The sequence below is a fragment of the Phocoena phocoena genome, chromosome 10 (genome assembly GCF_963924675.1).
Source record: "Phocoena phocoena chromosome 10, mPhoPho1.1, whole genome shotgun sequence".
NCBI lineage: Eukaryota > Metazoa > Chordata > Mammalia > Artiodactyla > Phocoenidae > Phocoena > Phocoena phocoena.
The window spans coordinates 7,132,576-7,160,575 of NC_089228.1; the positions used below are offsets into that span (position 1 = coordinate 7,132,576).

The 28,000-nt window shown below is 45.9% G+C and overlaps 1 protein-coding gene across 7 annotated transcripts; it reads right to left on the reverse strand.

Moving 5' to 3' along the window:
- Positions 1 to 61: 61 nt before the first annotated feature.
- TTLL3 (tubulin tyrosine ligase like 3) lies at positions 62 to 27,967 on the reverse strand. Of its 7 annotated transcripts, XM_065885874.1 has the most exons (12): positions 27,920 to 27,967; positions 26,126 to 26,279; positions 25,893 to 25,990; positions 23,528 to 23,642; positions 22,595 to 22,693; positions 21,170 to 21,365; positions 17,864 to 18,012; positions 14,485 to 14,728; positions 13,042 to 13,477; positions 1,032 to 1,307; positions 371 to 442; positions 62 to 202 (listed from the first exon to the last, which is right to left on the reverse strand). In XM_065885874.1, the coding sequence occupies exons 1-12, from the start codon at positions 27,965 to 27,967 to the stop codon at positions 62 to 64; spliced, it is 2,028 nt and encodes a 675-aa protein (XP_065741946.1). The 7 variants fall into 7 exon arrangements, with proteins under 7 accessions (XP_065741946.1, XP_065741947.1, XP_065741950.1 ...); XM_065885875.1 differs by lacking the exons at positions 371 to 442; positions 1,032 to 1,307 and adding an exon at positions 24,705 to 24,833; XM_065885878.1 differs by lacking the exons at positions 371 to 442; positions 1,032 to 1,307 and having other exon boundaries at positions 26,126 to 26,276.
- Between the last annotated feature and the right edge of the window lie 33 nt (positions 27,968 to 28,000).

Genomic DNA, 28,000 nt, shown 5'->3' on the forward strand with positions numbered 1-28,000 from the left:
GCCAGCTTGAGCTCAGGGTTAGGTGGGAGGGAAATCAAAACCTTGGCAGTAGGTAGAGTCATCAAGGCCTTGCCTGTGGTCGACAGGGCCTCAGAGCCCACCAGCCTGCTGTGCTGCAGTCTGAGGCCCCGCCCCTGGGGTCGGAGCACACGGGGAGAAGGCAGCTGGGCTGTGCTGTGGAGGGTGGGGAAGTGGTGATGGGCTGTGAGGGCCTGGGGAGCCCCAGGCTGACCAGCTGCCCCTCCAGGTGTGCATGGAGGGCGGAGAGGCAGGGGGAGCTGACGGCTGGGGTGTGTGAGGGCAGATGGGGCCCACCTGGTTCCTTCTCCAGAGGCTGTGGGAAGAACACAGGGTTTGGAGTCCAACAGACCTGGGTCTGCATCCCAGCTCTGCCCCTTCGGAGCTGTGCAACCTCGGGCAACTTCCTTAAACTTCCTGATACCTCAGTTGGAAAATGGGGATAATAGCACCTACCTCACTAGGTTGTGAGGACTAAAGGAGCTGGGCAGGTATCAACACAGTGTAAACTGTGAAGTGCTGTACAAATATTAGTTCCTTTCCACAAGGTGACTTTGCATGGAGGCAAAGACAGAATACTGCAGCAGGAAAAGCTTGGGCTCTGGAGAGAGATCAACCTGGGACTGAGACCTGGCATCTTTGAAATGAGCACAACTGCCTGGCTGAGTGACTACTTTGGAGGGGACAATACTCATTTGGCTGTGTGTTTCTTTAAAAATACTTTGTAAATGGTGGCTTTTACTTACTACCGGTGGCTCTTGGGTGGGGACAAATCCAGGTGGTTAGGTGGGGCTTGGAGAGCAGGAAGAAATTGCCTTGAGATCCTGGGGTGTTTTGGGGGAATGGTCTTACCCAGGGCCTGGGGGTTCTTCAGACTCAATGGCAATCTGTTCAAGGGGTGGGGATGCCTGTCCCCACTAGCAAAGGTCATGGTGAAAATGCAGCCCATCGTCGTGCTGCGGGGGGTCCCACTTCCGGAGACTGGGGCGGACCAGGACTGTGGCACTTTTCGCCTTGCCTTTCTTCCCCTTTCCAGGGGCCAAGGTGGTGGCAGTGGAGTCTGGCTTCTCAGTGTGCCCCAGGCTCCTGGCCCCAGCAACTTTCCTAGAAGCTGACCTGTGGGTAAGGGTTCCCGAGTCCTTGCCTTCCCCAGAGCCTCGCTGGGTCAGCAGGTGAGGGAGGGCTGGGCGGACTTCTATTTGCCGGTGACACATCGCCAGGGGCTTCTTGATGGTGGAGCCCTCTACTAGAAGCCGGATACCCACATACTGGGGCACCTCCACAGCAGGCTGTGGGGAAGAAGAGGAGACAAGGCCTGCTCAGACAGTGCTGCTGGAATCCTAGGCCTGGAAGGACTTGGAGCACAGGTAGATGGAATTAACTTCTGGGGCACCTGGTCAGGAGACATTTCTGGGCTGAGAAATGCAAAGCCCATCTCTGTCTCTTAAGGGGTCTGGGCCTGGAGGCCTGAATCAGTACCTAGAGGGTCACAGAGCCCCTGAGATGAGTAACCCAGAGGAGTGGGGAAGTCTTAGCCATGCCCCCACCTGCACCCCTCCAACCCCTTGCTTTCCTAAACTGCCCAGCCGCCGCTGGAATGTGTGTTCTCCACAGGCCGCTGCCGATGGACAGCTTCCTGAGATGAGCGAGATTCTCTGCTGAGAGCATATGAGTTATGACACCCAGAGAGATAAGAGGCCTGGGGCCTGCCTAAATCCTTGTCTGAACCCAAGACATGGGGAAGCAGAGCCTCAAAGAAGGCATTCTGTGGAAAGCATGAAGTAGCAAATATGCAGACGGAGGCAGAGAAAACAGCCCAAGAAAGGAGCTCCTGTACCACTTTCAATTCCCATTAAGCCAAGCTGTACTTCCTGCAGCTGGACACAGGAGAGCCCCCTGTGTCTTGCCAGGAATCTCCTTTTATTTTTTATTTATTATTATTATTTTTGGCCGCACCACATGGCTGCGGGATCTTAGTTCCCCGACCGGAGAGCGAACCCATGCTCCTTGCCATGGAAGCACGGAGTCTTAACCACTGGACTGCCAGGGAAGTTCCTAGGAACCCTCCTTTTAATCTGGAGCTAGTATGAGGTGTTTTCTGCGTCATAAAAAGATCCTGATCAGAATCTATCTAAACAGTCACTTGGAGCTTCTTAAAAATACAGATATCAAGGTCCTACTGTATAGCACAGGGAACTACATTCAATATCCTGGAATAAACCATAAAGGAAAAGAATATGAAAAAGAATGTATGTATATGTATAACTGAATCACTTTGCTGTAGAGCAGAAGTTAACACAACATTGTAAATCAACTATACTTCAATAAAAAAAAAATACAGATATCAGAGCTCAAGGAAAGCCCAGTCGATGAGGCAAAGCTCAACTTTATGGAAAAATCTCAGCTAATAAACGTAGAAGGAATGATAGAATTAGCAATTTACCATTTTGCAACTCTAATACAATAGGTAAGAATCAAAATTAGATATCAAAACAAGTAGGTGAAAAGGATAACAGGAAAATGTGTCATCTGCACATTGCCAAAGAATCACCCTACGAAGAAACTGATCATTGCCAAGGGGAGGATGCAACTTACAATGGAGAGATCTGGTAGCCAAGACCTTAAAGCCATGGTCAGACTTAGCATCACTAATCATGAGATACTCCGACAATGTGTGATGCTGTATGAGGTACCCAGCATCACCTCTCAAGTATACTTGCCAAAAATGTGTAATCTGAACTTCATCAAGCTGTGTGACCTAACTTCTACTTTACAGGACATTCAGATAACAGATGAACAAGTTAAATACCACCATGAGGAAACAATGAGATAAATCCAGAATGTGGGACAGTTCTGTAAAACAACCAGCCTGGTGCCTTCAAAAGATCCAAATATGGGGAAAAAAAGCAGTGGGGCTGTTCTAGATTATAAGAGATTAAAGAACACAAAAGAGAATAAAATACCCAGGAATAAATTTAACCAAGGAGGTGAAAGACCTGTACACTGAAAACTGTAAGACACTGAAGAAAGAAACTGAAGATGACACAAATAAATGGAAAGATATTCTATACTCAAGAATTGGAAGAATTAATATTATTAAAATGTGTATACCACCCAAAGGAATCTATAGGTTCAATGCAATCCCTATCAAAATTCCAATGATATTTTTCACAAAAAGAGAATAATCAATCCCCAAATATGTATGGAACCACATAAGACCCCAAATAGCCAAAGAAATCTTGAGAAAGCACAAAGCTGGAGGCATCACACTTTCTGACTTCAAACCATATTACAAAGCTATAGTGATCAAAATAGTATGATACTGGCATAAAAACAGACATGCAGATCAATGGAATAGAATTAAAAGCCCAGAAATAAAACCACACTTATGTGGTCAATTAATTCATGACAAAGGAGACAAGAATATACAGTCTCTTTAATAAACAGTGTCAAGAAAACTGGACAGCCACATGCAAAAGAATAAGACTGGACCACTATCTTACACCATACAGAAATATCAACTCAAATGGATTAAAGACTTGAACATAAGACCTTAAACCATAAAACTCCGAGAAGAAAACAGGCAGGAAGTTCCTTCACATCAATCTTGGCAATGATTTTTTGGATTTGACACCAAAAGCAAAGGCAACAAAAGCAAAAATAAACAAACTAAAAAGCTTCTGCACAGTGAAGGAAATCATCAACAAAATCAAAAGACAACCTACCAGATTGGTTCAAGATGGCAGAGTAGAAGGACGTGAGCTCACTCCCTCTTGCGAGAGCACCGGAATCATAACCAATTGCTGAACAATCATGGACAGGAAGACACTGGAACTCACCAAAGAAGACAACCCACATCCAAAGACAAAGGAGAAGCCGCAATGGGACAGGAGGAGGGGCGCAATCACAATACAATCAAATCCCGTAACTGCTGGGTGGGTGACTCACAAACTGGAGAACACTTATACCACAGAATTCCACCCACTGGAGTGAAGGTTCTGAGCCCCATGTCAGGCTTCCCAACCTGGGCGTCCGGCAACGGGAGGAGGAATTCCTAGAGAATCAGACTTTGAAGGCTAGTGGGATTTGATTGCAGGACTTCAACAGGACTGGGGGAAACAGAGACTCCACAATGGATGGCACACACAAAGTAATATGCACATCGGGACCCAGGGGAAGGAGCAGTGACCCCACAGGAGACTGAACCAGAGCTACCTGCTAGCATTGAACGGTTTCCTGCAGAGGTGGGGGGGGGGGGGAGGGTGTGGCTCACCTTGAGGACAAGGACACTGGCAGCAAAAGTTCTGGGAAGTACTCCTTGGCGTGACCCCTCCCTGAGTGTGCCATTAGCCCCACCAAAGAGCAGGGTAGGATCCAGTGCTGGGTCACATCAGGCCAAACAACCAACAGGGAGGGAACCCACCCCACCCATCAGCAGACAAGTAGATTAAAGTTTTACTGAGCTCTGCCCACCAGAGCAACAAACAGCTCTACCCACAGCTCTTCCCTCCCATCAGGAAACTTGTACAAGCCTCTTAGATAGCCTCATCCACCAGAGGGCAGACAGCAGAAGCAAGAACTAAAATCCTGCAGCCTGTGGAACAAAAACCACATTCACAGAAAGATAGACAAGATGAAAAAGCAGAGGGCTATGTACCAGATGAAGGAACAAGATAAAACACCAGAAAAACAACTAAATGAAGTGGAGATAGGCAGCCTTCTAGAAAAAGAATTCAGAATAATGACAGTGAAGATGATCCAGGACCTCAGAAAAAGAATGGAGGCAAAGATGGAGAAGATGCAAGAAATGTTTAACGAAACCTAGAAGAATTAAAGAACAAACAAACAGAGATGAGCAGTACAATAACTGAAATGAAAAATCCACTAGAAGGAATCAATAGCAGAATAACTGAGGCAGAAGAACGGATAAGTGACCTGGAAGACAGAATGGTGGAATTCACTGCTGCCGAACAGAATAAAGAAAAAAGAATGAAAAGAACTGAAGACAGCCTAAGAGACCTCTGAGACAACATTAAACACAACAACATTCGCATGATAGGGGTCCCAGAAGGAGAAGAGAGAGAGAGAAAGGACCCGAGAAACTATTTGAAGAGATTATAGTTGAAAACTTCCCTAACATGGGAAAGGAAATAGCCACCCAAGTCCAGAAAGTGCAGAGTCCCAGGCAGGATAAACCCAAGGAGAAACACGCTGAGAAACATAGTAATCAAATTGACAAAAATCAAAGACAAAGACAAGTCACTGAAAGCAACGAGGGGAAAACGACAAATAACATACAAGGGAACTCCCATAAGGTTAACAGCTGATTTCTCAGTAGAAACTCTACAAGCCAGAAGGGAGTGGCATGATATATTTAAAGTGATGAAAGGGAAGAACTTACAACCAAGATTACTCTACCTGGCAAGGATCTCATTCACATTCGATGGAGAAATCAAAGGCTTTACAGACAAGCAAAAGCTAAGAGAATTCAGCACCACCAAACCAGCTCTACAACAAATGCTAAAGGAACTTCTCTAACTGGGAAACACAAGAGAAGAAAAGGACCTACAAAAACAAACCCATTACAATTAAGAAAATGATAACAGGAACATACATATCTATAATTACCTTAACCGAGAATGGATTAAATGCTCCAACCAAAAGACACAGGCTCGCTAATTGGATACAAAAAAAAGACCTATATATATGCTGTCTACAAGAGACCCACTTCAGACCTAGGGACATACACAGACTGAAAATGAGGGGATGGAAAAAGATATTCCAAGCAAATGGAAATCAAAAGAAAGCTGGAGTAACAATACTCCTATCAGATAAAATAGACTTTAAAATAAAGAATGTTACAAGAGACAAGGAAGGACACTACATATTCAAGGGATCAATCGACGAAGAAGATATAACAATTCTAAATATATATGCATCCAACACAGGAACACCTCCATACATAAAGCAAGTGCTAACAGCTATAAAAGAAGAAATCGACAGTAGCACAATAATAGTAGGGGACTTTAACACCTCACTTACACCAATGGACAGATCATCCAAACAGAAAATTAATAAGGAAACACAAACTTTAAACGACACAACAGACCAGACAGATTTAACAGATATTTATAGGACGTTCCATCCCAAAACAGCAGATTACACTTTCTTCTCAAGTGCACATGGAACATTCTCCAGGATAGATCACATCTTGGGTCACAAATCAAGCCTCAGTAAATTTAAGAAAATTGAAATCATATCAAGCATCTTTTCTGACCACAACGCTATGAGATTAGTAATCAATTACAGGGAGAAAAACATAAAAAACACAAACACATGGAGGCTAAAAAATACGTTACTAAATAACCAAGAGTTCACTGAAGAAATCAAAGAGGAAACCACAAAATACTTAGAGACAAATGACAATGAAAACGCAATGATCCAAAACCTATGGGATGCAGCAAATGCAGTTCTAAGAGGGAAGTTTATAGCAATACAAGCCTACCTCAAGAAACAAGAAAAATCTCAAATGAACAATCTAACCTTACACCTAAAGGAACTAGAGAAAGAAGAACAAACAAAACCCAAAGTTAGTAGAAGGAAAGAAATCATATAGATCAGAATAGAAACAAAGAAAACAATAGCAAAGATCAATAAAACTAAAAGCTGGTTCTTTGAGAAGATAAAATTGATAAACCATTAGCCAGACTCTTCAAGAAAACGAGGGAGAGGACTCAAATCAATAAAATTAGAAATGAAAAAGGAGACGTTACAAAAGACACCAAAGGGAAAAAAAAAAAAAAAAAAAAAGACACCAAAGAAATACAAAGCATCCTAAGAGACTACTACAAGCAACACTATGCCAAAAAAATGGACAACCTGGAAGAAATGGACAAATTCTTAGAAGGGTATAACCTTCCAAGACTGAACCAGGAAGAAGTAGAAAATATGAACAGACCAATCACAAGTAAGGTAATTGAAACTGTGATTGAAAATCTTCCAAGGGCTTCCCTGGTGGCGCAGCGGGTGACAGTCTGTCTGCCGATGCAGGAGACACGGGGTCGTGCCCCGGTCCAGGGGGATCCCACATGCCGCGGAGTGGCTGGGCCCATGAGCCATGGCCGCTGAGCCTGCGCGTCCGGAGCCTGTGCTCCGTAACGGGAGAGGCCACAACAATGAGAGGCCCGCGTATCGCAAAATAAATAAATAAATAAATAAAAATAAAAATCTTCCAACAAACAAAAGTCCAGGACCAGATGGCTTCACAGGTGAATTCTATCAAACATTTAGAGAAGAGCTAACACCCATCGTTCTCAAACTCTTCCAAAAAATTGCAGAGGAAGGAACACTCCCAAACTCATTATATGAGACCACCATCACCCTGATACCAAAACTAGACAAAGATATTACAAAAAAAGAAAATTACAGACCAATATGACTGATGAATATAGATGCAAAAATCCTCAACAAAATACTAGCAAACAGAATCCAACAACACATCAAACGGATCATACACCATGATCAAGTGCGATTTATCCCAGGGACACAAGGATTCTTCAATTTACACAGATCAATCAATGTGATAAACCATATTAACAAACTGAAGAAGAAAAACCATATGGTCATCTCAATAGATGCAGAAAAAGCTTTTGACAAAATTCAACACTCATTTATGATAAAAACTCTCCAGAAAGTGGGCAAAGAGGAAACCTGCATCAACATAATAAAGGCCATATACGACAAACCCACAGCACACATCATTCTCAATGGTGAAAAACTGAAAACATTTCCTCTAAGAACAGGAACAAGACAAGGATGTCCACTCTCGCCACTATTATTCAACATAGTTTTGGAAGTCCTAGCCACGGCAATCAGAGAAGAAAAAGAACTAAAAGGAATACAAATTGGAAAAGAAGAAGTAAAACTGTCACTGTTTGCAGATACCATGATACTATACATAGAAAATCCTAAAGATGCCGCCAGAAAACTACTAGAGCCAATCAATGAATTTGGTTAAGTTGCAGGATACAAAATTAATGCACAGAAATATCTTGTATTCCTATACACTAATGATGAAAAATCTGAAAGAGAAATTAAGGAAACACTCCCATTTACCACTGCAACAAAAAGAATAAAATACCTAGGAATAAACCTACCTAGGGAGACAAAAGACCTGTATGCGGAATACTATAAGACACTGATGAAAGAAATTCAAAATGATACAAACAGATGGAGAGATATACCATGTTCTTGGATTGGAAGAATCAATATTGTGAAAATGACTATACTACCCAAAGCAATCTACAGATTCAATGCAATCTCTATCAAACTGCCAATGGCATTTTTTACAGAACTAGAACAAAAAATCTTAAAATTTGTATGGAGACACAAAAGACCCCAAATAGCCAAAGCAGTCTTGAGGGAAAAATACAGAGCTGGAGGAATCAGACGCCCCGACTTCAGACTATACTACATAGCTACAGTAATCAAGACAATATGGTACTGGCACAAAAACAGAAATACAGATCAATGCAACAGGATAGAAAGCCCAGAGATAAACCCACGCACCTATGGTCAACTAATCTATTACAAAGGAGGCAAGGATATACAATGGAGAAAAGACAGTCTCTTCAATAAGTGGTGCTGAGAAAACTGGACAGCTACATGTAAAAGAATGAAATTAGAACACTCCCTAACACCATACAGAAAAATAAACTCAAAATGGATTAGAGACCTAAGTGTAAGACTGGACACTATAAAACTCTTAGAGGAAAACATAGGAAGGACACTCTTTGACATAAATCACAGCAAGATCTTTTTTGATTCACCTCCTAGAGTAATGGAAATAAAAGCACAATTAAACAAATGGGACCTAATGAAACTTGAAAGCTTTTGCACAGCAAAGGAAACTACAAACAAGACGAAAAGACAACCCTCAGAATGGGAGAAAACATTTGCAAACAAATCAACGGACAAAGGATTAATCTCCAAAATATAAAAACAACTCATGCAGCTCAATATTAAAAAAATGAAAAACCCAATCCAAAAATGGGCCAAAGACCTAAATAGACATTTCTCTAAGGAAGACATACGGATGGCCAAGAAGCACGTGAAAACGTGCTCAACATCACTAATTATCAGAGAAATGCAAATCAAAACTACAATGAGGTTATCACCTCACACCAGTTAGAATGGGCATCATCAGAAAATCTACAAACAACAAAGGCTGGAGAGGGTGTGGAGAAAAGGGAACCCTCTTGCACTGTTGGTGGGAATGTAAATTGATACAGCCCCTATGGAGAACAGTATGGAGGTTCCTTAAAAAACTAAAAATAGAACTACCATATGACCCAGCAATCCCACTACTGTGCATATACCCAGAGAAAACCATAGCTCAAAAAGACACCTGCACCCCAGTGTTCATTGCAGCACTATTTTCAACAGCCAGGTCATGGAAGCAACCTAAATGCCCACCGACAGACGAATGGTCTGTCGAAGATGTGGTACACATATACAATGGAATAGTACTCAGCCATAAAAAGGAATGAAATTGGGTCATTTGTAGAGACGTGGATGGATCCAGAGACTGTCATACAGAGTGAGATAAATCAGAAAGAGAAAAACAAATATCGCATATTAACACATATATGTGGAACCTAGAAAAATGGTACAGATGAACTGGTTTGCAGGGCAGAAATTGAGATGGAGATGTAGAGAACAAACGTATGGACACCAAGAGGGGGAAGCGGTGGCAGGGTGGTGGTGGTGGTGGGATGAACTGGGAGATTGGGATTGACATGTATACACTAATATGTATGAAATGGATGACTAATAAGAATCTGCTGTATAAAAAAATAAATAAAAGAAAATAAAAGAAAAAACAAACACAACCTACCAAATGGGAGAAAATGTTTGTAAATCATTTGTAAGAGGTTTATATCTGAACATACAAACATAATCTTTTTGTTTTTTTTTTTTTTTTTGGGCTGCACTGTGCGGCATGCAGGTTCTTAGTTCCCCGACCAGGCATCTAACCCACGCCCCCTGCGGTGGAAGCACGGAGTCTTATCCACTGGACCATAAGGGAAGTCCCCAAAATATATGAAGACAATCTGAGTAGAAAATGGGCAGAGGATCTGAATAGACATTTTTTAGAAGAAGACATACAGATGGCCAACAGGTACATGAAAAGGTGCTCAACATTACTAATCCTCAGGGAAATGCAAATCAAAGCCACAGTGAGAGATCATCTTACACCTGTTAGAATGGCTATCATCCGAAAGACAAAAAATTATAAGTGTTGACGAGGATGTAAAGAAAAGGTTGTGCATGCTTGGTGGGAATGTAAATCGCTACAGGCACTATGGAAAACAGTATGGAGATTTCTCGAAAAGTTAAACATAAAACTACCATATGATCCAGAATTCCACTTCTGGGTGTTTACCTGAAGGAAATGAAAACACTAACTTGAAAAGATATCTGCAAGCCCATGTTCATGGCAGCATTATTTACAATAACCAACACATGGAAGCAACGTAAGCATCCACTCATGGATGAGTAGACAAAGAAAATGTGGTATATATAAATATACAACGGAATATTACTCAGCCATTAAAAAGAAGAAAATCTCAGGACTTCCCTGGCGGTCCAGTGGTTTAAGGCTCTGTGCTACCACTGCAAGGGGCCATGGGTTCGATCCCTGGTCAGGGAACTAAGATCCCACATGCAGCATGGCGTGGCCAAAAAAAGTAAATAAATAAAAAGAAGAAAATCTTGCCATTTGTGGCAATGTGGATAGACCTTGAGGGCATTATGCTAAGTGAAATAAGTCAGACAGAGAAAGACAAACACCATATAATTTCAATTATATGTGGAATCTAAAATCAAAAACAAACTGAACTCACTGATACAGAGAACAGATAGTTGGTGGGTGGGCAAAGTGGGTGAAGGGGATAAAAAGTTACAAACTTTCAGTTACAAAATAAATAAGTCATGTAAGGTACAGAATGGTGACTATAGTTAATAATGCTGTATTGTATACTTGAAAGTTGCTGAGAAAGTAAATGCAAGGAAAAAAAATTTGTAACTGTGGTGATAGATGTTAACTAGGCTTACTGTGGTGATCATTTCACAATATATACAAATATTATGTTGTACATCTGAAACTAACCATGTTGTATGTCAATGATATCTAAAAACAAAACAAAACAAAACAAACTTCAGAGAAGTCTAAGCCATGCCTAATAGGTCCTTTAAAGCAGCTACAGGTCTTTTCAGCATCCCAAGTGTATACCTGTAGGTCTTATGATTAAGTCTTTAACACATTTTGAGTTAAAAGACAGGGGTGCAGGCCCTCTCTGATAACAGTAGGGCTTCTATAATTTTGAGGGCTGTTGTCCTGCATCAGCCTCATAGAAGAGAGAAGGGTTTATCTCTAAGATCTGTGGACATGGCCTTTGTGTAATAAAATGGGTTATAAATTGACATACAAGAAACCCACAAGGCTTTTACAAATATCAACTTGGACTGAAAGGGACAGATGCAATATGAAATGAAAGAGGCTTCTGTACCCCCAAAATTCTTTGAGCAGGTAACAGACTAAGAACTACCGAGCATGATCACAGAAGAGGGAGGATGACTCAAGGCTGAACTGACTTCCCAACGGATGGAAGCAAGAGACACAGGGAACTCCTAGAAAGTAATAATGGATCCTAAGAGCAAAAGGAGAATTAAGTGCCAGGGTGGGTTTCACAATTGCTATGGACTAATGATTCCTATGTACTTCCCACCCTGCCTCTCCTTTCTGAGTGGGAGTACCTATTAAAAAAAAAAAAAAAAAAGCAAAGAAAGGAAATGAAAGAGACAAAACAACCAATGCAAAGCGTGAATCTTGATCACATGTTGGTTTACAAAACCAAAACCAAAAGACTTGGCTATAAGAGATTTTGGGAATAACTAGGATATTTGAAAAGTACAGATGCATAGTCCCTAAACCAGTCATTTCGGGTCAACCTCTGGGGGTGGGGCTTCCTGACAACAGTATCTTTGGAAAACTTTCCAGGAGATTCTGGCCTGTGATCAGCATTTGGGAACCACTAAGTTAAAACTTTCCCTTCCCCTTTGCTTCATCTTATTTTCCTGCCCTTATGTTTCCTCATTTACATTTTTTGAAGCCAAAATGCCAATATATTAATTTAAGATACAATCAGTAACTGACAAAGACCAGGACACTTGGGTTATACGATCAGCACATTCTCTCCCTGTGGCCAAACTTTGATGGCAGCCTAACCCTAATCAGAAGGTTTAGGATACTTAATTTAATAACCACAGGAAATTACTTGCAGTGTTCAGAAACCCTTGAAGTCAGTTTTCTGACTTTTAAAAATCTTATTCCAATAAGTGGATTCAAACCTCTTTTTGGAACAAGGTAAAATAAATAATAATAAAAACAACAACAATAATAATATAATAATAATAGCAGCCTCCTCAAATTGGCTCTTACTATATGTGAGGCACTTTACAGTGATGGCATTTATCATAAAACACCTAACAACCTTACTAGGTACTAACAATAGCTAAAACCTCTGTAGCATTTACTATGTGCCAGGCACCTCTAAAATGCTTTACCTGTATCAGCTCATTTAAATTTCACAATCTTATGACGTAGGTACCATTTTCATTCCCGCTCTACAAATAAGGAAACTGAGACCCCTAGAGGTTAGGAATTTGAGCCAGGATTTGAACCCAGGGAGGTTTCAGAGTCTATGCTTTTAACACTATGCTACTGGCCTCTCTAGAAATATTATCCACACGTGAACTCATTTCATCTCCCAAACCCCAGGAGAAAGATGGTTATAGCATGTCCATCTTACAGATGGGGAAATGGAGGCTCAAGGGGGTGAAGTGGCTGTACCCAGTCACTGTGGCAGGACCAGGACTTGAGCCGGGTTTATGTGACCACAAAGCCCTGAGCTCCACTATGGGAAGGCCTCCCTGGGTGCTGCCTGGGCCTGGCCACCTCACCTGTTTGTAGATGAGCTCGAAGGCCCCCGTGTCACAGCTGCGGTCCAGCCGCTGGTCGATGACCACGCGCAGGGTGTCGGCCTGTACGCCGGCACAGAGCCGGGCGGTGACAGCCGTGGAGGGTGCCATGGTGGGGCTGGCGTTGATCTCGATCAGCCAGGGCTGGAAGTCCTCACCGAACACAAAGTCAGCGCCATAGAGCTCGAAGCTGGCCTTCCGACACTGCACAGTGTCCTGGGAGGTCTGCAGGGCGTGGATCACCGCAGCCTTCATGCCAGGCACGATGATGGTGGACCAGGCGTTCGGGGCCCCCATCTCCTGCAGGTGGGCCTGGAACTTCTGGCTTGACCACATGTTATCTGAGGGCAGCAGTGGGTGTCGGTGGCACGAATTCTCCAGGTGCTTCTGGATGGAGTTGTTGCACAGGTGCACGGAGCTGGGACAGAGAGCAGAAAGCTGAGGGCTGGCTCCCTGTGCCCCTCCCACCCAAACGTGGGGAGGGCAGGCAAACCCCAGAACCAGCCCGGCACACTCTGGACCATTCAGCTTGAGGTGACAAAGGCCTCATCACTTTCTTCTAGGGCCACTACCAGTCTTCACTCAGGACCTCTCTGAGGGCACTAACTACAGGGGCCACAGTGTTAAGTGCTTTGTGACAGTGTCAGTTAACCCTCCCAGTGCCTGGAAGATAAGAAGGTGGTTAAGAGTACGGGCCCCATGGTCACCAAGACACGTGTTCAAGTTCTGGCTTCATCGCTGACTGGTAAGACCTTACATAAGTCATTTAACCCACGGGCTCCTTTCAACATCTGTAAAATGGGGGTAAGTAACAGTACCACTTCACCGGGTTTTCATGGAGGACTGAGATAACATACACGAAGTGCTTAGCAATCATCACATACAGAGCACTCAGTAGCCGCCAGCTGTGAGCTCCATATTACTTCCTCCATTCTTCAGATGTGGCAACGGAAGCTTAAATACTGCTAGGTTTCCACCTGACCCAAGTCAGAGCTTGGAAGCTTCAGAGACGGAATTTGAACCGAGGGCTCAACAGGCTTCCTCTCCCCCGAAATGAACGCTGCAACCTGCCTCTCCCCTCTCGCATTTCTCCTGATCCCCCTTTACCCCGCTCTACATCCTTTCTTCCATAACACATATCACTTTTAACCCATTAGATGATTTTACTGATTATGTTCATGGCTTGTCTGTTTCTCCCTGTTGGAATATGAACTCTTGAGGGCTGGGCTCGTTTCGTTCTCTGCTGTGTCCCACGTGTCTAGAACACTGAACGGCACAGGGTACACACAGGTGGTTGTATGGATAGAGGCCTGCCTGCCTGCAGAGTGTGTTTGGAGCCCCGCATTGCCTTGGAATCGCTGCTTCCTGCCAGCTCCCCAGCTAGACTGGGAGCTCATGGGAGTGAGGGTTCTGGGGGAGGCTCACTTGTCCAGGTTCTTCAAGGAGAAGGGCTGTGTAGAGAAGCGGATGTAGCTGTCGCGGTAGAACCACACAGTAAGCGGGTTCCAGTCGGTCACCAGGAACCACTGTCTCAGATCAAACTTAGTGCCAAAGATGAGCAGGGGCTGCTCGATATACTTCTGCACCACCCACTTGCCGTCCGTCATCATCATGGGATTGCCGTCCACCAGCTTCAGCATCTCCTCCAGGCGGTCCATGCACATGATGCCTTCAGGGGAAACAGGGTGGTCAGGGATCAGGCCAGGCTTGGGCTGGGAGATGGGTCAGGGGACCATGGACAGCTCATCATAAGCTCTCATCCCCAAAGGACTGATAGGCCCAAATGGGTGAGACTGCCCCCTTCTCCCTGTTCCCTTTGGGAAAGCTGAGAATCTGCTAAGGATTTAAAGTTTAAAAAAAATTAACCAGTTTTATTTGATGAAAAAGAATATATGCATGGATAACAATTCAAACGGTATTGGGCTTTTTTAAAAACCATGTGCATAAATGACTTTGATTAGTTTTTCACAATAACTAATGGAATATAAAACAACAGAAGTGAAAAGTAGGCAGTACAAAAGGGTATACAATGAAAAAAAATACATCTCCTTCCCCAGAGGCAGCCAAGTGCTGCTTCCAGGTCCTATGGATAGGCTCCCAGGTTATGGAAGAGTTGTGTGCGCCTCAGTTTCATAGGATTCTATGCACTTAAACATGCTATAAGGAATTGGGACACTGCTTGGCACTTGGTGAGCATTCAGTAAATGTTAACTCGTATCATTATTACTAGTTACCTGTGGAAAACATCTCTAGGTATAGATTTGCTGGCTCAAAGGGTATGTGCATTTTTTCACTTTATAGAACAAAGATGTTCTACCAATCTGCACTCCCAGTAAGAGTGTATGAGACTGTGTGTTTGCCCACATTCTATCAACACTGTTGATGATTTATTTTTGCCATTCTCGTAGGTAGAATGATATTTTAATTTTATCTGTTTTATAACGAGTGAAGTTAAGTATCTTATGCTAAAAAGGTATTATTTTAATGCTGATATATACAGTTGACCCTTGAACAACACGGCGATTAGGAGCGCCAACCCTCCGAGCAGTCAAAAATTCTCGTATAACTTTACAGTAGGTCCCCTGTATCTGTGGTTCCGCATCCACGGATTCAACCAACAACAGATCATGTAGTACTGAAGTATGTATACAGCAAAAGAAATCCGCATATATGTGGACCCACGCAGTTCAAACCCACGTTGTTCAAGGGTCTATAGTAAGAATCACAAGGCAAACAAACACACAGATCAATCTCATTTCCTCATTGTTTGGCCCCTCAAACAGTCTGATTGCCCGCCAATGGCACAGAATAACTTGTGCCGGGTTCCCAAGCCAGATCCTTTCTCAAATGGCCAGAATGATCACTAAGATTCCCAATAACGTGACGCCTTGTATAGCCAAAGATTGAGGCTGTTCATGACCTCTGACCCAGCAATTTCACTTTTAGGAATTTATCCTAAGGAAATAAATGGAAAGGCTACTAAGATATCTGCACAGGATATTCATCACAGTGTTGCTTGTTAATAGCAATTCATCAATCAATAATCAAATAAACAGAAAAAAAAATGGTGGCCATCTAAATATCCATCAGAAAAGGATTAGGTAAGACCACGAGAGTACATCTAAACAAGATTAGACGATGCAGCTGTAAAACAGAATGAGGTAAGAAAGCACCTACTGTACTTTTATATAAAATTCAAAAAAAGGCAACACTAATCTATGGTGTTGTAAGTCAGCACAGGGGTTCCCATTGCAGGGAGGTAGAGACCTGGAGATGGCATGGGAGGGGGCCCTCTAGAGTGCTGTATTTCATGATGTGGGTGCTGTTTCCACGAGTGTGTTCACTATGTGACAATTCACTGAGTTGTGTATTCACAATACATACCCTTTTCAGTGAAGTATATTATATACATATTTCAATTAAGTTTTTCTAAAAATGGAGAGAAAATGTTGAAATACTTTGGGATTCACTGTATTATTCTCTCTGCTTTTGTGTATGTTTGAAAAGTGTCTATAATAATAAGCTAAAAACAGGCGGGGAAGAAAAGCAGATCTAGATGTACTAAAATGGAGTGATCTCCAAGATCTACTGTTAAGAAAAAAGAAAGGTGCAAAAAATAAATGAGTAAAACTCACTGATATGGAAAGATATAATAAATGAAAAAAGGAAGCTACCAAATAGTATGCTCTTATTTAAAATAAAATAAAACATGCACACTCTCTCCAGATGCATAGAAGAAAGTATAGAAAGAAACACATCACAAGGTGAATTGTAGTTATCTCAGGGAAATCAAGGGTGCCTTTGCTTCCTTCCACTTTTCTGTACTGTCTGATCTTTTTAAAAAAAATAACAAATACAAATTTTCATACTTGGAAAAAACCAACAAAACTATTTCCAAGGTAGAAAAAGAAAAGACTATGATGCTGGTTTTGAAAAGACGTCCCAACAGGAGTGTCCCATAGTGTGTGGAGCTGCGACAGCTTCACTTGGACGTGAACAAATTCACCCAAGGGCAGGCAGTACATGGAGCGATCTGCTGCCAGAAGTCTGTTTTTTACATCGTGGAAGTCCTTAACCATCTTTTAAAGGCTGGGCTAATGCACCACCCCAGCTTGCTGGCTGCCCTGTTCAAATTCCACTCATGCTGAGCAGTCAGAATAATAATAGCTGTTATTACATAGCAGGTACTCTGTAAAAGCGCAGGATCTAAGCACTTTCCATATATGATTCTCATGTAATCGTCTCAGGTAGGCATTATTGGCTTCATTTTAACAACGATGAAAATGAGGCACAGAAGAGGTTAACTAACCTGCCCAAGGTCTTATGGATATTAGGAGGCAGAGCTGGGGTTTGAATCCAGGAAGTCTCGCTCCCAGCATCCATACCCTTGACCCCTGTACTATACTCTCACAAGGATGCACTGGTCAAATATGAGAGCCCTTAGATGACAAGCAACTGCATGTGAGTATCACCAGACCTGCCTAAAGCATTAACTTAAACCCTCAGGGCAGGAGAGGAGGTGCTGGCACCATCATCACAGCAGCCAACACTGATGGGGTGGCTACTGTGCCAGGCACCATGCTAAGTGGTAGATGTACTACCTTGTTTAATCCTCAACAGACAAGGGAACTGAGGTTCAGAGAAGTGATATAACTTGCTCAAGGTCACACAGCATGTAAGTAGCAGAGCTGGGATTCGAACCTAGGTAGTTTGGCTCCAACAGAACCTGTACTATTTAACTTCCCTGGCCTCTAGCTGGGGAGGGTGTAGGGTGCTGGTACAGGAAGCAGGGGCTGACCCCCACCTCGTCCACGGGACTTGGCTCCCGGCTTCACGATCCAGATGTTGCGATCTCCTTCCATGTCCATCTGGGGCACCACGGCCCGCAGCTGCTGCAGGATGTCCTCACAGCGCTGGACCTGAGTGTCGAGGTACCTGAGTTCTGCCCCCTCGCTGTGGGGAGATGATGGGACTTGGGCAGGGCTGGGCCTGGGGGCATCCTGGTGAACAAGGCAAGGGGAGACAAAAGCTCCCTGGCCATGGTCCAACCAGCTTTGGTCACGCCCTTCCCCTAGAGATCCAGATAGGTCTCTCCCAAACCTCCAGCCCCACGCTCAGGCTGTCCCCCAAATCCACCCTGCCCAGGGCACCGTCCCAGACTACTGGAATGGGAGAGGACTGGGACATTCTACCTACTGCATCCCCCCCACTCCAACACTCCACCTTCTGCCACCTCCCTTTCTATTACATTAAAACTGCCTTTGATAGAATTTAATCATACCAGCATCAAATGATGAGGCACCGCTATGTGCCAGGCACTGTGCCAAGGGCTTTATCTATATTATCACTAATCCATCTCCAGGGAGATGTTACTGGTCCCATTTTAGAGAAGTATAAACTGAAGGTTGGAGAGTTGAGAGATTTGCCCAAGGCCACACACTGAGTTAAGTGGCAGGATGCAAACTCCACTCTTCCTGATTCTTCCATCCACAGGTGCTTTGGGGAGGTTCATTCCCCTCCTAATCAGAACCTAACACTGGTTAATAGGTGGGCCCCTTTCTAGTCTAATTCTTTTTTTTTTTTTTTTTTTGCGGTACGTGGGCCTCTCACTGCTGTGCCCTGTCCTGCTGCAGAGCACAAGTTCTGGACGCGCAGGCCCAGCGGCCATGGCTCACGGGCCTAGCCGCTCCACGCCATGTGGGATCTTCCCCAACCGGGGCACGAACCCGTGTCCCCTGCATCGGCAGGCGGACTCTCAACCACTGTGCCAACAGGGAAGCCCCTTAGTCTAATTCTTTTCTAGCACATCTGCATGACACATCTCCTTGATTTATTTCTCTTCCCATCACTTACCACCTGACACCCAGACCCATTTGGTTATTGCCTGTCTCCGCTCACTGGAATGTAAGCTTTATGAGGGCAGGAATATTTTTTGTAGTTGTTATTCTCTGCTGTAGTCCCAACCCCAAGCAGTACCCAGCACTTATTAGGCGCTCCCTGAAAGTTTGTTAACTGAATGACTGGTTGGATAAGTAAGTCCTCTGGCGGGAGCTGGCCTCAGCAACTGGGCTGTACTGATAAGGGTTCATGGACAAAGAGGGACCTGTTCCCTACAGGACGCAGAATGTCCTCAGCTAAACCAAGTCACAAAATACCCCAGATGGTAGCCTCATCCAAACTCTCCCATTTGTTTTCTTTGAATGAATACGAAGGAAGCCTCCACTAGATGGTAACGTCTCTTTAACATCTTAGCCTCTTGAATGTCTCCAGCCATGGAAAACTTGTCTCTCTGTTGCTAAGGCAGGAGCAGCAGCAGCAGCTGGGCAGTGCCAGGAACGGGGACAGTCAGATGGAGGGGGCTTAGGAAGGCCTCTTACTCACACCTAAGTCCTGGCTCTTCTATTTCCACAAGGTTTGCTGGAAACTTTTCTGTGGCCATGGCATAAAGAATCTACTGAGCAAATCTGTGATTTGGCCCTGCAAAGTGTCACGTGGTGGTGGCAGGGGCACGTGCAACTTGAAAAAGTGTATTCAACATGACAATATGATTTTATATTTAGCAAAAAAATAAACAGTGTTTCTGTGGAAAGTGAACCTTGATAAAAGCCTGGTTGGTGGCGGGAGCGGGGGGGAAAAAAAAGCCTGGCTGGTGCATCATGGATTTGTTTTTTAAAAAGTTGAGAAGCAGCGGTAAATACTGAATAAATTAATAAAAGCTAATGATCTGTACTGAACAATTCAAGGCAATGTTATATGATGTAATATTTTATGTAATCCTGACTTTTGAGAGGTTCCTCCAGCCCCCAACTTGCCCCGCATCCAGAAATGCAGAGGACTGACATTCTTTCCACCTACTGTTCTAACTCAGTCCTGATCATTCTTAATTTAAGAATGGTGGCTTCATGTTTTCTGGCAGGTGAGGGGAAAGTATGGGGTCACCTAGTTTTTGTTTCCCAATGTTTAAAAAAAGATACAAATGAATTATTCATCAGTGATGTGGGTTTCCTTGGTAAGTCATTCGTCCAAAGTTCATTTATTAGTTCTTCAGTCTCCCCTATCAATCATTAAATCTGTCTGTTCCTTTCTATTCTAACACCATGCCAGCTGAGGCCCCTGGCACTACCCCCCCCAGCTTACTGCTGTGTGCCCCTGAGGACAGGGACTTTGTTTCATTTCTGGAGCCTGGCACAACTCCTGGCACACAGGAGGGGCTTGGTAAATGCTGAGTGTGCTCCTGCCTTCAGGGTCCTCCTCCGCCCAGGCTCTCCCACACACTCTGTTGAACGGAGTCTCTCTACAACAGCTCCAGGTCCATCTCAATACTCCTTTGCTCTGCTCAAGAACCTTTTCCCGGAGTGTGTTCTGCAAACGCAACCGCTCAGGATGCTTGGGGCGGGGGGCTGGGGTCACCTAAGTACAGGATATACTGCACACGCTGTCTCTCTTGGAGGTTTACACCACCAATAGGTTCTGAAAAGTCCTGCATCAAGGAAACCTATTTTAACTAACTTTGTTTAACCCAATGTTTTCCAAATGTGATGGACCACAAAAGCCCCTTTTTCATAAACTCTATTTACAGCCTGTAGTACTAGCCTCCTGTGTAATACACTTTGGGAAACGTTGGCCTGCAGGATAAAATCTAAATGACTTAATAGAGTCTTACTTTGTGAGTGAAAACTAAGAGTCAGTGCTGAGAACATCATACAGATTATCCTGTCTAATCCTACCTTTCAGGCAGACATTATTTTTAAACCAATTTTACATTTGAGAAAAGCAAAGCTCATAAAGATTAGTGATGTTCCCAAGGTCACAGAGCTTGGAAGCGGCAAAGGCAGACTCAGGTCTGTCTGACAGCACAGCCATGATCTTGGTCACTATGCTATGTCAAGATCTGGGAAGAGTAGTTTGGACCCTATTATGAAGGCAGTGGGAGCTCTTGGGGGTTCTGAAGGAGAATAGTGGGGTGAACGAAACGGGGAGGTTTGGAGAGAGATGGGGGCAGCACTCGACAGAGAGGGTCTGTCCCTGAGCATCAGCTCAGAACACGGAAGCTGCCCGAGAGCAAGGAGCACCTGCCATGCCCCATGGCCAGGGCTGCAGAGGTACTCACTGGACCACTTGATAGTAGCGCTGGAGGAAGAGGGACCAGCCCTCAGGGCTCAGGTAGAGTGGAGCCTCCATGTCCTTGTCAATGTCCCCATGGGCCACGTTGTTAAGGTGCTCCTCGCAGGCGCACAGAGCGTCATCCACAAACTCTGGGGACACCGTCACCGGCTTTTTCTCTTGTTTCTTGGGCTGCTTGTCTCCTGTAGAGACAGGGAGGGGGCTGTCACTATCCCATATGCCATGGCCCCCACTGCCCCGAGGCCTGTCACTTACCTGAGACTGCACCCTTAATACACCTGAGGCCTAGCACACACCTGCATCCCCTACTGCCCTGGGACCTATCACTCACCTGGGGCTTTTGTTCTAAATTCACCTGCGGCCCCAGTGCTCACCCTTGGCCCTCAGTGTCCCAGGACCTATCACTCATTTGAGGCTCCACCCTAAATGTCCCCGAAGCATCTCAGCACCTATAACCCCAGCACACACCTGCAGCCTCTCCGTGCTTGGGAGTTCTGACACGCCTGAGGCCCTTGTGCCCCTGATCCCGACACATGACCGTCTTCTTTGCACCTGACACACCCAAGAGACAGCAATTGGGCAGTCGGCCTCTGGAAGAGCCAGGGATTTTCCTCCTCCCAGTAGAGCTGCCCCTCACTTCTTCGAATCCCTGGCTGATTAGACCCTGGGTTACAGGGTGGAGGCTGTGAGGTAGGAGCTAAGTCCAGAGAGGGAAAAGGCAAGCAATGGGTTGAGCCAGCAGGCAGCGAGGGACTCTCTGTGTCCTCCTTCACAAGGCACAAGGAGTCCTCAGACCAAGTGAAACTACATGGTTGCACAGCTTCCTCTCCTCACAGACCTGAGCTCCCCAGAGGGCAGGGATGGACCACATCCTCTTAGTCTGTCCTCTCTAGAGTGCTTGGCCACATGCCAGGCCCATAGGAGGGCTGAATGAGGCAGTGGGTCAATTAACAAATGTATAGGAAGACACTTGGGTAGGTGGTTGGGACAGAAAAATGAGTGGATGGGCTGGAGGACACATAGGTGGTGGATGGCTGGATGGAAAAGAGGTAAATGGATGGGGAGACAAGGACAGATAGGTAGATAGGTAGGAAGGTGGAGTGGCTAGATGGATAGGGAGAGAGGAGCTGAGAGAAGTAGGTGAATGAACAGAACGACAGTGGGGGGGAAGAAGAATGGATGGATAAATGGGTAGGTGCATGAGTCGGGTGGGTGAGAAGGTAGGCAGATGGATGGACAAAGGGTGGACAGATGGGTGGATAACTGTACGGATGGGCTGGTAGAAAGGGGTGGTGGATGGGCAGATGGATGAGAAAAATACAAAGACAGATGCGTGGATGAACAGGTGGATGGGTGTGTGGCTGGGTGGGAGGATAAGCGACTGGGGGGTGGAGGTAACCACAGTGCTTACCTGGGGCCTCTGCCTCTTCTGCTTGGATAGAGTATGACTTCCATTCTGACTTTACCACCAGCTTGAGAACGTTGCGGGCAGCTGTCAGCCAGAAGTCCTCTGCTCCCGGGGCAGGGGATACCCTGCTCAGCCTCTAGGCTCCAGGCCTATTCTGGTTCCGGAACCTGAGCATGACCTGCCCCATTTTGGATCCGGAACCTGACTACTGTTTCTGATTCTAGAACCCGGATTAGAACCTGGCTTCTGTTTCAACTGTAGAACCAGACCCAGAACATCACCTGACTTGGCTCATACTCTACCTTCAGAATCATGCCTGGATCTGCTGTCTGCTTTCTCTCTTCTGTTCCTGATCCACTTTTTTTTTTTTGGTGATTTATTTTAAATTTTATTTTTTAATTGATGTATAGTTGATTTACAATGTCCTAATCCACTTTTGATACTTATCTAGCCTGAGAACCAGACCTTGGCCCAGAATCTATATCAGATTTGGAGACTAATTTAAACCTAGCATCTAATCTGGACCCAAATTCTGACCTGACTTTAGGGCATGTGCTGGAGTTGGAGCTTACTCTGCCTGAGAATCCCGAAGTCTAGAGCCTTTTCTAGGTCTGGAACCCAGTCTAGCCAGTGGAATCTGACACAAGGTTGGAACTTAATCTGGATTCCAAACTCAACCAAGCGACCAACTTTTAGAACCTGCTCTAGACAGTAAGCTAAGCTACATCAGCTCTTCTGGAGGTCTGCGTTGACCAAGGCAGGAGGCTCATTAAGGGAAGCACATTAGGGAAAGATAAGGATTGGGGATGGAGAAGGATATCTGCTGGGGTAGATGAGGGCATGAGGAGAGGGGCCCTTTGCTCTCCAAAACCAGCCAGGGCTTTAGCTCTCATCTTTCGGCTTGAGGGTCCAGGCATGGGGCTGGCATCTCCTTACCTATGAAGGCCTTTTTGTCATCCTCAGCCCCCAGGCGGTAGCAGCGCGGGAAGAAGGAGTCGGCATCGGCCTCGTCAAACCACGGCAAATTCCGGAGATTGAGACACAGACCCACCTACGGAGTTAGCCGCTGAGGGGGCAGGGTGGGACTGGCCCAGAGGGCCTCCAAGGGCCCCCACACTTGGCACACACCCAGACAGCTCAAGGGGACCCTGCTTGGACGTGCTCAGAGCCTCTGCCCCACTTGCTAGGCTTGACCCACTCATGTCCACCTCCCCGTGTTGCCCGTGTGGTTCCTCGGCCGAGTATGCCCCACATCCTTCCCATCCACTCTTTCACACCCTTAAATACCTGCCTTCTCCAGGAATCCTCCCAGTCCACACTAATAATAATACTAGCAGGTCTCAGTTATAAAGCCTATCATTCTTGCCATAACCCGAGAACATAGGTCTTACTGGTATTCTCATTTAAAGATGAGGAACCTGGGCTTCCCTGGTGGCGCAGTGGATAAGAATCCGCCTGCCAATGCAGGGGACACGGGTTCAATCTCTGGTCCAGGGAAGATCCCACATGCCGTGGGGCAACTAAGCCCATGTGCCACGACTCCTGGGCCTGCGCTCTAGAGCCCGCGAGCCACAACTACTGAAGCCCGCGCCCCTAGAGCCTGTGCTCCGCAATGAGAGAAGCCACCGCAATGAGAAGCCCGCTCACCGCAACAAAGAGTAGGTCCCACTCGCCGCAACTAGAGAAAGCCTCCGTGCAGCAACGAAGACCCAAAGCAGCCAAAAATAAATAAATTAAAAAAAAAAAGATGAGGGACCTGAGGCTCAGAGAGGTGAAGTCACTTGTTAATAAACCCAGCTAAGATATAATGGATCCATCAGCCAGATATGCTCTGCTTGGAGAGAAGGGTCCTCCTGTTCACTATCACCGGATATGGTGTTTGTTCTGTCTCCAGATCCCATTTGGATCCTGGAGTCTATGTTAGGCAACATGTCTACATGTGCCAGACATGCTGCAGGGGTTGGATTTGAACCCAGGCGTGTCCGAATCCCATTGAGTCATATACCTCCCCATCTCCTGAAAACTCTTACTGATGAGGAGAACAGGGAGTGGGGTTGCCGGCCCAAGGGTGGGGGGGTTAGAAGCTGCCATGCCCACACCCTGGAGAGCCCACCTTTGTGGTAAAGGAGCCCGCCCGGGCATAGTGGTTTATCATTTGATCCTTGGAGAGGAAGCGACAGTCCAGCATGTTCCGCCGAGTGGTCCAGATGAAGTAGGGGATCTCGTTCCGAACCATGCGCGACTGTGGGGAGGGGAGGAGACAGGGGGGGCTAATGTGGGCAGCACAAGGCCCGAGGAGGCTTCTCCCCGCCCTGCTGAGCAAGATGGATGAATGGAAGGAAAGGTTGCTATCAAGGGGGCCTCTAGCCCACACGCCATCTTTGTGTACATTAAGAAAAGACATCTCTTCCTCCGGGGCACACACTGCGTGAGCAGAGAGCAGGTGAGCTCGCAGCTCCTTTGGCCAGGTGCCCCCAGGCAGTGACGAAGCCCCACACCTGAACGCCACACCTTGTTCTGGCTCTTGGCCATGAGTGACTTGCTCAGTGGCATGACTGTGCCTCCAAGCTGATGGGCACACCGCATGTGACAAAGGCTCTCTCGTGGGCTCCACCTCTCTCCGTCCTTCCTGCAACTCTGGGAGGTAGGATTATTGATAACCTGTAACACCGTGTGCCAGGCCCTGTTCTAAGCTTGCCATGTCATCTCATTTAATCCTCACCACGACCCTATGAGGTAGGTGCTACCATTATCCCCATTTCACAGATGAGGGAACTGAGGCACAGGGACTTGTCCAAGGGCTCACAAGGTTGGGCCATATGGAATTGGCAGTCCTCAACCTCGCCTGACAGACGAAAACGGCAGTTTGGTCTAGTTCAGCTCAGTAAGTGGTGGTGCCAAGATTGAAAGCCAAGTGTCCCCATCTCAGCACACACACCCTCCTCAAGATCATATCAGCCTCTTTCAAAATGTTGTAAGCCCTTCCTGCTAGCCTTCCCTTGCTGGGGACGGGGGAAGATGAACTGTGGGGTTTTTATCTGGAAGGGGGAAATGACCAGGCGTGCAGGTTGTGCCGGCTCCTGATAACAACCTAGCAAACGGTTCTGAACCCAGGCCAGCCTTGTCTGTGTCCCTCACCACTCCGCTGGCCTACCTAGGCTTTAGAGAACCAATCCGTTTTTACCACAGATAGGGAAACTGAGGCCCAGAGAAGGAAAGGACTTGTCTGGGGTCACCCAGCTGGACTCTAGTGCTCTCCCTCAAACGAAGCAGACCCCTGTCCAGCCCCCTGGGCCCTCACCATCAGAGCATGCGTCCCATGCAGGTCATCAAATTCCAGTAAATCATCGAAGTCGAACAGCTGTGGTAGCCGGAATGCTTCATCCTCATCTTCGTCCTCTGTGGATGCAGAGACCAGGCCTGGTAAGGCCCCTGTCCCCACCCCACAGGCCCATATCACAGCCTCAACCCTGGGACAGCGGGAACCAAAGGGATGGGACTCAGGAAGTTTGGGGAAAGGGAGGGATTGCTCACCATCCTCAGTGGTGTCACTGTCACCCAGATCCTTGTGTGGTGGTGGCAGCGTGGTACCCAAGTGATGGACCAACTTCTTCTCCACCCAGCCCCTCCGGCGCAAAAGCCACCGGATCACAGGGTAGCAGCCTTGGATCATGAAAATCTTCTTCTGCTGCAAGGTGACAGAAGAATGCTTGTTCAGTAAGTATAGCCTAAGTGCCTGTCACAGGGGATATAATGGTGAACCAGACAGCTATGGCCTCTGCCTTCAGGAAATTTTTATATTCCAGTAGAAGAGACAGGCTATAAATAAATAGAAAAATAATCTACATAATAATCATCACAAGAGTAACTATATTTATTTGCTAATATTTACTGAGCACCTTCTATGTGTTAATCACTTACATACATTACTAACTATGATATGTATTTTTAATAGATACTATTATCACCACTTAACTGGTTATGAAACAGAGACATAGGAGAGATTGAGTAGCTTGGCCACACAGTGGTTAAGTGAAAGAGCAGGAATTTACATCCAGGCTGGCGAGCTCGAGAAACTGGATCTTAATGGGGACCCAGAGAAACACAGTCAGGGGAGGCTGAGAAGGAACCAGGAATGTGCAGAGCCCAGCAAATGGCAGTTCAGGCAGAGGGAAAAGCACGTGCAAAGGTCTTGAGGCTGGAGAGGTTGGGAGGAACTGGAAGGAAGCCAGGGTGAATGGAGTATGGAAAATGAGGGGGAGACCTCCTGAGAGGTAGGAGTAGACTGTGGAAGGTCCTGCAGGCCTTGGAACGAACTTGAATTTTATATTAAGAGTAGCATGAAGCAATAAAGTGAAGGGAGGGAGTGACATAGTTGGAGGCTGTAAGTGGGGCTTGCTGGCTTGCTGTCGTGCGGAAAACAGATGGAGGGGACAAGGATGGAAGCAGGGAGACGAGGCAGAAGGCTGTTGTGCTTTCTGCAGGTTCTTACAGTGGAGATGGATGGGAACAAGGCAATAGAGGTGAGATTCGTTTTGGAAATAGAGACTAGTTTTGCTGATGGGATTAGATGTGTGGGTGAGGGAACAGAAAGATCAGATTTCTGGCTTGAACAACTGGGAGATGGAGGAGATCAGAGAGTAGGGAGGAGAACAGGTTTGGGCAGGAAAATCAAGAGTATGGTTTGGGACATGAGTCTGAAATGCTTTGATGTTCCCTGGGTGGAGATGTCAAGTGGGGGGTTGGATCTCTGGAGCGTGCAGTTAGAGGACAGGCTGGGCTGGAAAGGGCATGGAGGAGGCACAGCACACTGACTGGACTCACGGCCAAGGAGACAGGTGTGGAGAGGGACCCAGGGAACCAGGAGTGTCCCAAGAAGTCTTCAAAGGCAACTGAAAAGTAGCTGCCAGGGAGGGAGAAAGGAGAACTAGGAGTGTGCAGACAGCCAAAAGGGAAGGTATGTGGGGGGGGGGGGGGTGGTCGGTGCCTAAGGTGCCAAACCAAGGTCAGGACAGAAGAGGGACTGACTGCTGGATCTGGCTCCTTGGAGGTCACCAGTGACCTTGACTAGAGTGGTTCCCGATGGGAGTGGGGAAGGGCAGGGAACCAGAGTGGTGGGAGCTGAGGAGTGAATCCCAGGTGGAGTAGACAATTCTGCCAAGAAGTCTGGCTGTGAAGGGGGTATTGAAAAATGGGGAAGTATTTGAAGATGGGTGTGGGATCCAGGATTTTTTTCTTGTATGTTTTCTAAGGATGGGAGAAAATAGTGCAGGGAGGCAGGATGAGCCACTCTCCAGGCCCTTTCTAGACCCCCAAGCTCCCTCCGACCTTGATAGCTCTCTCCACGTGGATCTTGGCGTTTCTGAGCCGGCCCATGTGTAGAGACGCCTTGGAGAATCCTCGCCAAAG